This window comes from Phyllobates terribilis, unplaced genomic scaffold (assembly GCF_046119375.1).
Source record: "Phyllobates terribilis strain yellow unplaced genomic scaffold, ASM4611937v1 Scaffold_3__8_contigs__length_932513732, whole genome shotgun sequence".
NCBI lineage: Eukaryota > Metazoa > Chordata > Amphibia > Anura > Dendrobatidae > Phyllobates > Phyllobates terribilis.
The window spans coordinates 671,770,123-671,786,650 of NW_027362763.1; the positions used below are offsets into that span (position 1 = coordinate 671,770,123).

Consider the following 16,528-nt stretch of genomic DNA (forward strand, 5'->3'; position numbering starts at 1 on the left):
TAGGGGCAGTATTATAGTAGTTATGTTCTTGTACATAGGGGGCAGCATTATAGTAGTTATGTTCTTGTACATAGGGGGCAGCATTATAGTAGTTATATTCTTGTACATAGGGGGCAGTATTATAGCACGTATATTCTTATACAGGGGCAGTATTATAGCAGATATATTCTTGTACATAGGGGGCAGTATTATAGCAGTTATATTCCGGTACATAGGAGCAGTATTATAGTTATATTCCTGTACATAGAGGGCAGTATTATAGTAGTTATATTCCTGTACATAGGGGGCAGTATTATAGTAGTTATATTCCGGTACATAGGAGCAGTATTATAGTAGTTATATTCTTGTACATAGGGGCAGTATTATAGTAGTTCTAGTCTTGTATATAGGAGCAGTATTATAGTAGTTATGTTCTTGTACATAGGGGGCAGTATTATAGTAGTTATACTCTTGTACAAAGGAGCAGTATTATAGTAGTTATATTGTTGTACATAGGAGCAGTATTATAGTAGTTATATTCTTGTACATAGGGGCAGTATTATAGTAGTTCTAGTCTTGTACACAGGAGCAGTATTATAGTAGTTATATTCATGTACATAGGAGCAGTATTATAGTAGTTATATTCTTGTACATAGGGGGCAGTATTATAGTAGTTATATTCTTGTACATAGCAGTAGTATTATAGTAGTTATATTCTTGTACATAGGGGGCAGTATTATAGTAGTTATATTCTTGTACATAGGGGCAGTATTATAGTAGTTCTTGTCTTGTATATAGGAGCAGTATTATAGTAGTTATATTCTTGTACACAGGAGCAGTATTATAGTAGTTATATTCTTGCACATAGGGGTCAGTATTATAGTAGCTATATTCTTGTACATAGGGGCAGTATTATAGTAGTTATAGTCTTGTACATAGGGGGCAGTATTATAGTAGTTATATTCTTGTACATAAGGGACAGTATTATAGTAGTTATATTCTTGTACATAGGAGCAGTATTATAGTAGTTATATTCTTGTACATAGGAGCAGTATTATAGTAGTTATATTCTTGTACATAGGAGCAGTATTATGGTAGTTATATTCTTGTACATAGGGAGCAGTATTATAGTAGTTATATTCTTGTACATAGGGGGCAGTATTATAGTAGTTATATTCTTGTACATAGGGAGTAGTATTATAGTAGTTATATTCTTGTATATAGGGGGCAGTATTATAGTAGTTATATTCTTGTACATAGGAGCAGTATTATAGTAGTTATATTCTTGTACATAGGAGCAGTATTATAGTAGTTATATTCTTGTACATAGGGAGTAGTATTATAGTAGTTATATTCTTGTATATAGGGGGCAGTATTATAGCAGTTATATTCTTGTACATAGGGAGCAGTATTATAGTAGTTATATTCTTGTATATAGGGGGCAGTATTATAGTAGTTATATTCTTGCACATAGTGGCAGTATTATAGTAGTTATATTCTTGTACATAGGGGCAGTATTATAGTAGTTATATTCTTGTACATAGGGGGCAGTATTATAGTAGTTATATTCTTGTACATAGGGGGCAGCATTATAGTAGTTATATTCTTGTACATTGGGGGCAGTATTATAATAGTTATATTCTTGTACATAGGGGCTGTATTATAGTAGTTATATTCTTGTACATAGGGGGCAGTATTATAGTAGTTATATTCTTGTACATAGGGGGCAGTATTATAGTAGTTATATTCTTGTACATAGGGGGCAGTATTATAGTTGTTATATTCTTGTACATAGGGGCAGTATTATAGTCGTTATATTATTGTACATAGGGGCAGTATTATAGTAGTTATATTCTTGTATATAGGAGCAGTATTATAATAGTTATATTCTTGTACATAGGGGGCAGTATTATAGTAGTTATATTCTTGTACATAGGAGCAGTATTATAGTAGTTATATTCTTGTACATAGGGAGCAGTATTATAGTAGTTGTATTCTTGTACATAGGGAGCTGTATTATAATAGTTGTATTCTTGTACATAGGGAGCAGTATTATAGTAGTTGTATTCTTGTACATAGGGGCAGTATTATAGTAGTTATATTCTTGTACATTGGGGGCAGTATTATAATAGTTATATTCTTGTACATAGGGGCAGTATTATAGTATTATAGTCTTGTACATAGGGGCAGTATTATAGTAGTTATATTCTTGTACATAGGGAGCAGTATTATAGTAGTTATATTCTTGTATATAGGAGCAGTATTATAGTAGTTATATTCTTGTACATAGGAGCAGTATTATAGTAGTTATATTCTTGTACATAGGGGGCAGTATTATAGTAGTTATATTCTTGTACATAGGAGCAGTATTATAGTAGTTATATTCTTGTACATAGGGAGCAGTATTATAGTAGTTGTATTCTTGTACATAGGGAGCTGTATTATAATAGTTGTATTCTTGTACATAGGGAGCAGTATTATAGTAGTTGTATTCTTGTACATAGGGGCAGTATTATAGTAGTTGTATTCTTATACAGGGGCAGCATTATAGTAGTTATATTCTTGTACATAGGGGGCTGTATTATAGTAGTTATATTCTTGTACATAGAGGGCAGTATTATTGTAGTTGTATTCTTGTACATAGGGGGCTGTATTATAATAGTTATATTCTTGTACATAGGGGGCAGTATTATAGCAGTTATATTCTTGTACATAGGGGCAGTATTATAGTAGTTATATTCTTGTACATAGGGGCAGTATTATAGTAGTTATGTTCTTGTACATAGGGGGCAGCATTATAGTAGTTATGTTCTTGTACATAGGGGGCAGCATTATAGTAGTTATATTCTTGTACATAGGGGGCAGTATTATAGCACGTATATTCTTATACAGGGGCAGTATTATAGCAGATATATTCTTGTACATAGGGGGCAGTATTATACCAGTTATATTCCGGTACATAGGAGCAGTATTATAGTTATATTCCTGTACATAGAGGGCAGTATTATAGTAGTTATATTCCTGTACATAGGGGGCAGTATTATAGTAGTTATATTCCGGTACATAGGAGCAGTATTATAGTAGTTATATTCTTGTACATAGGGGCAGTATTATAGTAGTTCTAGTCTTGTATATAGGAGCAGTATTATAGTAGTTATGTTCTTGTACATAGGGGGCAGTATTATAGTAGTTATACTCTTGTACAAAGGAGCAGTATTATAGTAGTTATATTGTTGTACATAGGAGCAGTATTATAGTAGTTATATTCTTGTACATAGGGGCAGTATTATAGTAGTTCTAGTCTTGTACACAGGAGCAGTATTATAGTAGTTATATTCATGTACATAGGAGCAGTATTATAGTAGTTATATTCCTGTACATAGGGGGCAGTATTATAGTAGTTATATTCTTGTACATAGCAGTAGTATTATAGTAGTTATATTCTTGTACATAGGGGGCAGTATTATAGTAGTTATATTCTTGTACATGGGGGCAGTATTATAGTAGTTCTAGTCTTGTATATAGGAGCAGTATTATAGTAGTTATATTCTTGTACACAGGAGCAGTATTATAGTAGTTATATTCTTGCACATAGGGGTCAGTATTATAGTAGCTATATTCTTGTACATAGGGGCAGTATTATAGTAGTTATAGTCTTGTACATAGGGGGCAGTATTATAGTAGTTATATTCTTGTACATAAGGGACAGTATTATAGTAGTTATATTCTTGTACATAGGAGCAGTATTATAGTAGTTATATTCTTGTACATAGGAGCAGTATTATAGTAGTTATATTCTTGTACATAGGAGCAGTATTATGGTAGTTATATTCTTGTACATAGGGAGCAGTATTATAGTAGTTATATTCTTGTACATAGGGGGCAGTATTATAGTAGTTATATTCTTGTACATAGGGAGTAGTATTATAGTAGTTATATTCTTGTATATAGGGGGCAGTATTATAGTAGTTATATTCTTGTACATAGGAGCAGTATTATAGTAGTTATATTCTTGTACATAGGAGCAGTATTATAGTAGTTATATTCTTGTACATAGGGAGTAGTATTATAGTAGTTATATTCTTGTATATAGGGGGCAGTATTATAGCAGTTATATTCTTGTACATAGGGAGCAGTATTATAGTAGTTATATTCTTGTATATAGGGGGCAGTATTATAGTAGTTATATTCTTGCACATAGTGGCAGTATTATAGTAGTTATATTCTTGTACATAGGGGCAGTATTATAGTAGTTATATTCTTGTACATAGGGGGCAGTATTATAGTAGTTATATTCTTGTACATAGGGGGCAGCATTATAGTAGTTATATTCTTGTACATTGGGGCAGTATTATAGTAGTTATATTCTTGTACATAGGGGCTGTATTATAGTAGTTATATTCTTGTACATAGGGGGCAGTATTATAGTAGTTATATTCTTGTACATAGGGGGCAGTATTATAGTAGTTATATTCTTGTACATAGGGGGCAGTATTATAGTAGTTATATTCTTGTACATAGGGGCAGTATTATAGTCGTTATATTCTTGTACATAGGGGCAGTATTATAGTAGTTATATTCTTGTATATAGGAGCAGTATTATAATAGTTATATTCTTGTACATAGGGGGCAGTATTATAGTAGTTATATTCTTGTACATAGGGAGCAGTATTATAGTAGTTATATTCTTGTATATAGGAGCAGTATTATAGTAGTTATATTCTTGTACATAGGAGCAGTATTATAGTAGTTATATTCTTGTACATAGGGGGCAGTATTATAGTAGTTATATTCTTGTACATAGGAGCAGTATTATAGTAGTTATATTCTTGTACATAGGGGCAGTATTATAGTAGTTATATTCTTGTACATAGGGGGCAGTATTATAGTAGTTATATTCTTGTACATAGGGGCAGTATTATAGTAGTTATATTCTTGTACATAGGGGCAGTATTATAGTAGTTATATTCTTGTATATAGGAGCAGTATTATAGTAGTTATATTCTTGCACATAGGGGGCAGTATTATAGTAGTTATATTCTTGTACATAGGGAGCAGTATTATAGTAGTTATATTCTTGTATATAGGAGCAGTATTATAGTAGTTATATTCTTGTACATAGGAGCAGTATTATAGTAGTTATATTCTTGTACATAGGGGGCAGTATTATAGTAGTTATATTCTTGTACATAGGAGCAGTATTATAGTAGTTATATTCTTGTACATAGGGGACAGTATTATAGTAGTTATATTCTTGTACATAGGGGGCAGTATTATAGTAGTTATATTCTTGTACATAGGGGCAGTATTATAGTAGTTATATTCTTGTATATAGGATCAGTATTATAGTAGTTATATTCTTGTATATAGGATCAGTATTATAGTAGTTATATTCTTGTACATAGGGGGCAGCATTATAGTAGTTATATTCTTGTACATAGTAGCAGTATTATAGTAGTTATAGTCTTGTACATAGGAGCAGTATTATAGTAGTTATAGTCTTGTACATAGGAGCAGTATTATAGTAGTTATATTCTTGTTCATAGGAGCAGTATTATAGTACTTATATTCTTGTACATAGGGGGCAGTATTATAGTAGTTATATTCTTGTACACGGGAACAGTATTATAGTAGTTATATTCTTGTACATGGGGGCAGTATTATAGTAGTTATATTTTTGTACATAGGAGTAGTATTATAGTAGTTATATTCTTGTACATAGGGGGCAGTATTATAGTAGTTATATTCTTGTACATAGGGGCAGTATTATAGTAGTTATATTCTTGTACATAGGGGCAGTATTTTAGTAGTTATATTCTTGTACATAGGGGCAGTATTATAGTAGTTATATTCTTGTACATAGGTGGCAGTATTATAGCAGTTATATTCTTATACAGGGGCAGTATTATAGCAGTTATATTCTTGTACATAGGGGGCAGTATTATCGCAGTTATATTCCGGTACATAGGAGCAGTATTATAGTTATATTCCTGTACATAGAGGGCAGTATTGTAGTAGTTATATTCTTGTACATAGGGGCAGTATTATAGTAGTTATATTCTTGTACATAGGGGCAGTATTATAGTAGTTCTAGTCTTGTATATAGGAGCAGTATTATAGTAGTTATGTTCTTGTACATAGGGGGCAGTTTTATAGTAGTTATACTCTTGTACAATGGAGCAGTATTACAGTAGTTATATTGTTGTACATAGGAGCAGTATTATAGTAGTTATATTCTTGTACATAGGGGCAGTATTATAGTAGTTCTAGTCTTGTACACAGGAGCAGTATTATAGTAGTTATATTCTTGTACACAGGAGCAGTATTATAGTAGTTATATTCTTGCACATAGGGGTCAGTATTATAGTAGCTATATTCTTGTACGTAGGGGCAGTATTATAGTAGTTATAGTCTTGTACATAGGGGGCAGTATTATAGTAGTTATATTCTTGTACATAAGGGACAGTATTATAGTAGTTATATTCTTGTACATAGGAGCAGTATTATAGTAGTTATATTCTTGTACATAGGAGCAGTATTATAGTAGTTATATTCTTGTACATAGGAGCAGTATTATGGTAGTTATATTCTTGTACATAGGGAGCAGTATTATAGTAGTTATATTCTTGTACATAGGGGGCAGTATTATAGTAGTTATATTCTTGTACATAGGGAGTAGTATTATAGTAGTTATATTCTTGTATATAGGGGGCAGTATTATAGTAGTTCTATTCTTGTACATAGGAGCAGTATTATAGTAGTTATATTCTTGTACATAGGAGCAGTATTATAGTAGTTATATTCTTGTACATAGGGAGTAGTATTATAGTAGTTATATTCTTGTACATAGGGAGTAGTATTATAGTAGTTATATTCTTGTATATAGGGGGCAGTATTATAGCAGTTATATTCTTGTACATAGGGAGCAGTATTATAGTAGTTATATTCTTGTATATAGGGGGCAGTATTATAGTAGTTATATTCTTGCACATAGTGGCAGTATTATAGTAGTTATATTCTTGTACATAGGGGCAGTATTATAGTAGTTATATTCTTGTACATAGGGGGCAGTATTATAGTAGTTATATTCTTGTACATAGGGGGCAGCATTATAGTAGTTATATTCTTGTACATTGGGGGCAGTATTATAGTAGTTATATTCTTGTACATAGGGGCTGTATTATAGTAGTTATATTCTTGTACATAGGGGGCAGTATTATAGTAGTTATATTCTTGTACATAGGGGGCAGTATTATAGTAGTTATATTCTTGTACATAGGGGGCAGTATTATAGTAGTTATATTCTTGTACATAGGGGCAGTATTATAGTCGTTATATTCTTGTACATAGGGGCAGTATTATAGTAGTTATATTCTTGTATATAGGAGCAGTATTATAATAGTTATATTCTTGTACATAGGGGGCAGTATTATAGTAGTTATATTCTTGTACATAGGGAGCAGTATTATAGTAGTTATATTCTTGTACATAGGGAGCAGTATTATAGTAGTTATATTCTTGTATATAGGAGCAGTATTATAGTAGTTATATTCTTGTACATAGGAGCAGTATTATAGTAGTTATATTCTTGTACATAGGGGGCAGTATTATAGTAGTTATATTCTTGTACATAGGGGGCAGTATTATAGTAGTTATATTCTTGTACATAGGAGCAGTATTATAGTAGTTATATTCTTGTACATAGGGGGCAGTATTATAGTAGTTATATTCTTGTACATAGGGGGCAGTATTATAGTAGTTATATTCTTGTACATAGGGGGCAGTATTATAGTAGTTATATTCTTGTACATAGGAGCAGTATTATAGTAGTTATATTCTTGTACATAGGGGGCAGTATTATAGTAGTTATATTCTTGTACATAGGGGGCAGTATTATAGTAGTTATATTCTTGTACATAGGGGGCAGTATTATAGTAGTTATATTCTTGTACATAGGGGCAGTATTATAGTAGTTATATTCTTGTATATAGGATCAGTATTATAGTAGTTATATTCTTGTATATAGGATCAGTATTATAGTAGTTATATTCTTGTACATAGGGGGCAGCATTATAGTAGTTATATTCTTGTACATAGTAGCAGTATTATAGTAGTTATAGTCTTGTACATAGGAGCAGTATTATAGTAGTTATAGTCTTGTACATAGGAGCAGTATTATAGTAGTTATATTCTTGTTCATAGGAGCAGTATTATAGTACTTATATTCTTGTACATAGGGGGCAGTATTATAGTAGTTATATTCTTGTACATAGGAGCAGTATTATAGTAGTTATATTCTTGTACATAGGAGCAGTATTATAGTAGTTATATTCTTGTACATAGGGGGCAGTATTATAGTAGTTATATTCTTGTACATAGGGGGCAGTATTATAGTAGTTATATTCTTGTACATAGGAGCAGTATTATAGTAGTTATATTCTTGTACATAGGGGGCAGTATTATAGTAGTTATATTCTTGTACATAGGGGGCAGTATTATAGTAGTTATATTCTTGTACATAGGGGGCAGTATTATAGTAGTTATATTCTTGTACATAGGGGCAGTATTATAGTAGTTATATTCTTGTATATAGGATCAGTATTATAGTAGTTATATTCTTGTATATAGGATCAGTATTATAGTAGTTATATTCTTGTACATAGGGGGCAGCATTATAGTAGTTATATTCTTGTACATAGTAGCAGTATTATAGTAGTTATAGTCTTGTACATAGGAGCAGTATTATAGTAGTTATAGTCTTGTACATAGGAGCAGTATTATAGTAGTTATATTCTTGTTCATAGGAGCAGTATTATAGTACTTATATTCTTGTACATAGGGGGCAGTATTATAGTAGTTATATTCTTGTACACGGGAACAGTATTATAGTAGTTATATTCTTGTACATGGGGGCAGTATTATAGTAGTTATATTTTTGTACATAGGAGTAGTATTATAGTAGTTATATTCTTGTACATAGGGGGCAGTATTATAGTAGTTATATTCTTGTACATAGGGGCAGTATTATAGTAGTTATATTCTTGTACATAGGGGCAGTATTTTAGTAGTTATATTCTTGTACGTAGGGGCAGTATTATAGTAGTTATATTCTTGTACATAGGTGGCAGTATTATAGCAGTTATATTCTTATACAGGGGCAGTATTATAGCAGTTATATTCTTGTACATAGGGGGCAGTATTATAGCAGTTATATTTCGGTACATAGGAGCAGTATTATAGTTATATTCCTGTACATAGAGGGCAGTATTATAGTAGTTATATTCTTGTACATAGGGGCAGTATTATAGTAGTTATATTCTTGTACATAGGGGCAGTATTATAGTAGTTCTAGTCTTGTATATAGGAGCAGTATTATAGTAGTTATGTTCTTGTACATAGGGGGCAGTTTTATAGTAGTTATACTCTTGTACAAAGGAGCAGTATTATAGTAGTTATATTGTTGTACATAGGAGCAGTATTATAGTAGTTATATTCTTGTACATAGGGGCAGTATTATAGTAGTTCTAGTCTTGTACACAGGAGCAGTATTATAGTAGTTATATTCATGTACATAGGAGCAGTATTATAGTAGTTATATTCTTGTACATAGGGGGCAGTATTATAGTAGTTATATTCTTGTACATAGCAGTAGTGTTATAGTAGTTATATTCTTGTACATAGGGGGCAGTATTATAGTAGTTATATTCTTGTACATAGAGGCAGTATTATAGTAGTTATATTCTTGTGCACAGGAGCAGTATTATAGTAGTTATATTCTTGCACATAGGGGGCAGTATTATAGTAGCTATATTCTTGTACATAGGGGCAGTATTATAGTAGCTATATTCTTGTACATAGGGGGCAGTATTATAGTAGTTATATTCTTGTATATAGGAGCAGTATTATAGTAGTTATATTCTTGCACATAGGGGGCAGTATTATAGTAGTTATATTCTTGTACATAGGGAGCAGTATTATAGTAGTTATATTCTTGTATATAGGAGCAGTATTATAGTAGTTATATTCTTGTACATAGGAGCAGTATTATAGTAGTTATATTCTTGTACATAGGGGGCAGTATTATAGTAGTTATATTCTTGTACATAGGAGCAGTATTATAGTAGTTATATTCTTGTACATAGGGGGCAGTATTATAGTAGTTATATTCTTGTACATAGGGGGCAGTATTATAGTAGTTATATTCTTGTACATAGGGGCAGTATTATAGTAGTTATATTCTTGTATATAGGATCAGTATTATAGTAGTTATATTCTTGTATATAGGATCAGTATTATAGTAGTTATATTCTTGTACATAGGGGGCAGCATTATAGTAGTTATATTCCTGTACATAGTAGCAGTATTATAGTAGTTATAGTCTTGTACATAGGAGCAGTATTATAGTAGTTATAGTCTTGTACATAGGAGCAGTATTATAGTAGTTATATTCTTGTTCATAGGAGCAGTATTATAGTACTTATATTCTTGTACATAGGGTGCAGTATTATAGTAGTTATATTCTTGTACACGGGAACAGTATTATAGTAGTTATATTCTTGTACATGGGGGCAGTATTATAGTAGTTATATTTTTGTACATAGGAGTAGTATTATAGTAGTTATATTCTTGTACATAGGGGGCAGTATTATAGTAGTTATATTCTTGTACATAGGGGCAGTATTATAGTAGTTATATTCTTGTACATAGGGGCAGTATTTTAGTAGTTATATTCTTGTACATAGGGGCAGTATTATAGTAGTTATATTCTTGTACATAGGTGGCAGTATTATAGCAGTTATATTCTTATACAGGGGCAGTATTATAGCAGTTATATTCTTGTACATAGGGGGCAGTATTATAGCAGTTATATTCCGGTACATAGGAGCAGTATTATAGTTATATTCCTGTACATAGAGGGCAGTATTATAGTAGTTATATTCTTGTACATAGGGGCAGTATTATAGTAGTTATATTCTTGTACATAGGGGCAGTATTATAGTAGTTCTAGTCTTGTATATAGGAGCAGTATTATAGTAGTTATGTTCTTGTACATAGGGGGCAGTTTTATAGTAGTTATACTCTTGTACAAAGGAGCAGTATTATAGTAGTTATATTGTTGTACATAGGAGCAGTATTATAGTAGTTATATTCTTGTACATAGGGGCAGTATTATAGTAGTTCTAGTCTTGTACACAGGAGCAGTATTATAGTAGTTATATTCATGTACATAGGAGCAGTATTATAGTAGTTATATTCTTGTACATAGGGGGCAGTATTATAGTAGTTATATTCTTGTACATAGCAGTAGTGTTATAGTAGTTATATTCTTGTACATAGGGGGCAGTATTATAGTAGTTATATTCTTGTACATAGAGGCAGTATTATAGTAGTTATATTCTTGTGCACAGGAGCAGTATTATAGTAGTTATATTCTTGCACATAGGGGGCAGTATTATAGTAGCTATATTCTTGTACATAGGGGCAGTATTATAGTAGCTATATTCTTGTACATAGGGGGCAGTATTATAGTAGTTATATTCTTGTACATAGGGGCAGTATTATAGTAGTTCTAGTCTTGTATATAGGAGCAGTATTATAGTAGTTATATTCTTGTACATAGGGGGCAGTATTATAGTAGTTATAGTCTTGTACATAGGGGGCAGTATTATAGTAGTTATATTCTTGTACATAGGGGACAGTATTATAGTAGTTATATTTTTGTACATAGGGAGCAGTATTATAGTAGTTATATTCTTGTACATAGGGGACAGTATTATAGTAGTTGTATTCTTGTACATAGGAGACAGTATTATAGTAGTTGTATTCTTGTACATAGGGGGCAGTATTATAGTAGTTATATTCTTGTACATAGGGAGCAGTATTATAGTAGTTATAGTCTTGTACATAGGGAGCAGTATTATAGTAGTTATAGTCTTGTACATAGGGGGCAGTATTATAGTAGTTATATTCTTGTACATAGGGGCAGTATTATAGTAGTTATATTCTTGTACATAGGGGGCAGTATTATAGTAGTTATAGTCTTGTACATAGGGGGCAGTATTATAGTAGTTATATTCTTGTACATAGGGGCAGTATTATAGTAGTTATATTCTTGTACATAGGGGGCAGTATTATAGTAGTTATATTCTTGTACATATTTGGCAGTATTATAGTAGTTATATTCCTGTATGTTATATTTCCGTATTTATACTGTCGCAGTTGTTGCTCTTCCGGTCTCTTATGATTTGCCGTGTATATTATCTTTCAGGCGGCGGTAGAAGAATAATGTTGGTGTAGCGGTTTTCATTATTGTAGCCATATTTCCTTCCTCTCAGGCCCCGGAAGCCGACTCTCCGCCGCAGTTGGAGCAGCACCAGTTCCACCAGCGCCAGTGATGGGGGCGTAAAACTACACAAGGGGTCCCAGGTTTTGCTGACCAGCTCCAATGAAATCGCCGTCATACGCTACATCGGACCCACAGACTTCGCCCCCTGCGTTTGGTTAGGACTTGAACTCCGCTCAGCGAAAGGAAAGAACGACGGATCTGTCGGCGAGAAGCGATATTTTCACTGCAAACCGAACCACGGGATCCTGGTGCGACCCGGCCGAGTCACCTACAGGGGCATCAATGGCTCCAAGCTGGTGGATGAGATTTCCTGACCCCCCTCCCGATCTTTGCACATTTACAAGACTGGACTTCATCTGTGAGAATTGGGAATTTGGGGCTTAATCCGAATGTTTTTGTGACATCTTTATCTGATTTCTCTTCTTTTTCTTTTTAGTTGTTTGTTAATGGGAATGTATCTGTAAGTAATGTGCCCATCCCCCACAAGCCTGGGGGAGCAGCACCGACATTGGGGTATATATCTCTATCATGTATCACAGACATCCCTTTACTGTAAATGGACGCTGTGTAATACTTCATTTCCCCTCCGGGGGCACTGCAGGGAACTTGAACACTTGCTGACACCTTTACTTACCGATCATATGTGATTGCTGAGGATCAGGTGACACTGATTGGTCAGCGTATTTTCATTAAGCCTTTATAATTAGGGGTAATCCAAAATTGGGAACCCCTTTATTGCTCCCTGAGTTACTTTTGTAAGGTAAGAAGGTTTTTCCTTTTCTTCCCGATGTTGATGGTGACATAGTAGTGAGGAGTTGCTCACTACAATCCTCCTGGTGTTCTGATAGGGGTAGTAGTGACACAAAGCTCAAAATCCCCTCCATAGTCACAGTGATAAATGATTAAATTCAGAGTTTTTTTTTTGTTCTTCTGCAGCCACCACTAGAGGGAGCTCCTAACACATTGCATGCTGTTATCAGCTCCTGAGCTCCCCCTGGTGGTGGCTGCAGGCAGAATGTTATCATGTAGCCCTCCGACTCTGCTGAAGATTTGGAGATCTGCCCGCCGTACCTAAAAATGTTAATGTGGTGTATCTATGTATTATTAGTGGTGCGGAGGGGGGCACTTAGCGGAAGAGAAGCACTTTTAAAGCGATTGCACTTTTTTTCTTATCAATAAATGATTTTTTTTATTGTATAGTCAGGGGATTTTTTTCCTTTTTGCAGCAGCTTTTGGGGTGCACTGTGTAGAGTCCAGGTTAGCGGTGACTCCTATTGCATATATTTTTTATTATGTTACATTTATTGCTAATTTTTCTCTTTTTGTAACATTTTTCAGTATTAAAATCTGAATACAATGTTTGAAAAAATATATATATATTTTTTTTTCCTGCTCTCTACTCCGTTCACAGCCCAATCTGCATTCACAATTCGTTGCTTGTGTCCAGTAAACGCACAGCAGAATAGTCTGCTTGAACATGTCTGCCGTAAATTATCAGCTCTCCCGGGCTGCAAACAGTAGGAAACCCGAATTCGAATGCAGCTTTGGATGTGACTAGAGTGTAAAGTGTGATTCTTGGAGCTATTTTACAATCTGCTGACGGGGTCTGTGATGGGATAAAAGGACGGCGGGATACATAAGTGGCGACTTCGGGCTTTACAGTGCATCAAGTGCTTTCCTCCTCTGGTCTGATCGCGAGCCGCCATTTTTTTTATGGGGTAGTTGATTGCGGGGGGCCGAGATCTTCTGTGTTACTGCACAAGGAGCCGATATACAACGGATATAATATATTTATCATCTTTACAGCAGCCGATGATATTTCAGTCTCTGCTCGCATGTGGGAAGATTTCGGCAAAATCTTACATCCTATGCTCTAGTTACATCCAAAGCAGCATTTTAAATTCTGATGATAAAAAAAGCACCGAGCCGACCGAGACATGATTCCAGAATTTGATATCAACTTGGGCTTCTAAACTTCCTAATGATTCAGCATCTTTGGTCTTGCAGGAAAGCTTTGGATGTGACTAGAGGATTACAGTCTACATTGAACCTGTTGTTATAACTGCTCCACCTGGTGGTTTCTAAATGTTACTGCAGGATGTCATCAGATTTTCATGAAGATCCCATCTTGTAGGCATCCTCCAGTTACATCCAGAGCTGCAGTTAGATTGCTACCAATGTTACTTACTTGGTTTTAAGCTGCCGGACATCACATCTCCCCGCCTCCTGTACACTGCTTCCAATGTGCAGCTCTGGCTGTGACTGGAGTATATGACATGCAAAGTTTCTTTTATTTTTGTAAAACTATTTAATATTACAGATAACCATAAAGTGATGTTCAGCCGGGGAGGACGGCTGGAGTATGGAGTATTAGGAGGATGAGGGTTGTAGTTCAACCCTAAGTGTCAAATATGTGAATGTCTTATTCCTTAAAGCTGTACTCCACTTAATTCTCTGGATATCACATGACTAGCGCCCCCTACAAGCATTCTGTGAACCAGATGAATAAATCCTGCCTGAATTCTCCAGAAAGAATGTCCGCCGGGCATGGACCGGATGATGACTGCAACACCGGAAAGAAAAGTGCAGCATCACATTGTATCCAGCAGGGGGCGAGCTCATTTCTTCCTTGGTGAGATGAATCCTCTGGAGGGGGAAATGTTAAACAGCACGGACCGGTGGTGCTGGTGCAGCACAGGGAAGAGTCGGTACGAAGCAGTGTAAATGATGTAGCAGAGCCAAGCTGCTGTAGCAGAGAAGAGCAGTGGAACTGGAGATTAGATGTAGCAAAGCTGGAATGGCAGAGATGTTGTAGTGAAGACTAGATGTAGCAGAGCTAGAGCAGCACAGATGTAATGGAAACTAGATGTAGCAGAGCTCGAATGGCAGAGATGTAGTGGAGACTAGATGTAGCAGAGCTGGAATGGCAGAGTTGTTGAAGTGGAGACTGGATGTAGCAGAGCTAGAACAGCAGAGATGTAGTGGAGACTAGATGTAGCAGAGCTGGAATGGCAGAGTTGTTGAAGTGGAGACTGGATGTAGCAGAGCTGGAATGGCAGAGTTGTTGAAGTGGAGACTGGATGTAGCAGAGCTGGAATGGCAGAGTTCTTGTAGTGGAGACTAGATGTAGCAGAGCTAGAACAGCAGAGATGTAGTGGAGACTAGATGTAGCAGAGCTGGAATGGCAGAGATGTAGTGGAGACTAGATGTAGCAGAGCTGGAATGGCAGAGATGTAGTGAAGACTAGATGTAGCAGAGTTGGAATGGCAGAGTTGTTGTAGTGGAGACTAGATGTAGCAGATCAAGAACAGCAGAGATGTAGTGGAGACTAGATGTAGCAGAGCTGGAATGGCAGAGTTGTTGTAGTGAAGACTAGATGTAGCAGAGCTGGAATGGCAGAGATGTAGTGGAGACTAGATGTAGCAGAGCTGGAATGGCAGAGATGTAGTGAAGACTAGATGTAGCAGAGTTGGAATGGCAGAGATGTAGTGAAGACTAGATGTAGCAGAGCTGGAATGGCAGAGTTGTTGTAGTGGAGACTAGATGTAGCAGAGCTGGAATGGCAGAGTTGTTGTAGTGAAGACTAGATGTAGCAGAGCTGGAATGGCAGAGATGTAGTGAAGACTAGATGTAGCAGAGTTGGAATGGCAGAGTTGTTGTAGTGGAGACTAGATGTAGCAGATCAAGAACAGCAGAGATGTAGTGGAGACTAGATGTAGCAGAGCTGGAATGGCAGAGTTGTTGTAGTGAAGACTAGATGTAGCAGAGCTGGAATGGCAGAGATGTTGTGGAGACTAGATGTAGCAGAGTTGGAATGGCAGAGATGTAGTGAAGACTAGATGTAGCAGAGCTGGAATGGCAGAGTTGTTGTAGTGGAGACTAGATGTAGCAGAGCTGGAATGGCAGAGTTGTTGTAGTGAAGACTAGATGTAGCAGAGCTGGAATGGCAGAGATGTAGTGAAGACTAGATGTAGCAGAGTTGGAATGGCAGAGTTGTTGTAGTGGAGACTAGATGTAGCAGATCAAGAACAGCAGAGATGTAGTGGAGACTAGATGTAGCAGAGCTAGTACTGGGATGGATAGTAGAAATAGGCAGCAGAAGGGAATGCCGACTCCCTGAATCCTCCGGCCTGAGCCCCGTTACTGGAGAGCATTGGCTCTAGCTGGAGGTGGATGCATGATGCAGCGCTCTCCTCTGCAGCC

The 16,528-nt window shown here is 35.3% G+C and overlaps 1 protein-coding gene across 2 annotated transcripts in view; it reads left to right on the forward strand.

Moving 5' to 3' along the window:
- The window catches only part of CLIP4 (CAP-Gly domain containing linker protein family member 4), a 117,475-nt gene extending 103,953 nt beyond the window's left edge, over window positions 1-13,522 (forward strand). For both annotated transcript variants that reach the window (XM_073671791.1, XM_073671792.1), the window contains exon 15: window positions 12,315-13,522. In XM_073671791.1, coding sequence (XP_073527892.1) covers window positions 12,315-12,639 — 325 coding nt within the window. In that variant the 3' untranslated portion in view covers window positions 12,640-13,522. The remainder of the gene's footprint in view (window positions 1-12,314) is intronic.
- The last annotated feature ends 3,006 nt before the right edge of the window (window positions 13,523-16,528 follow it).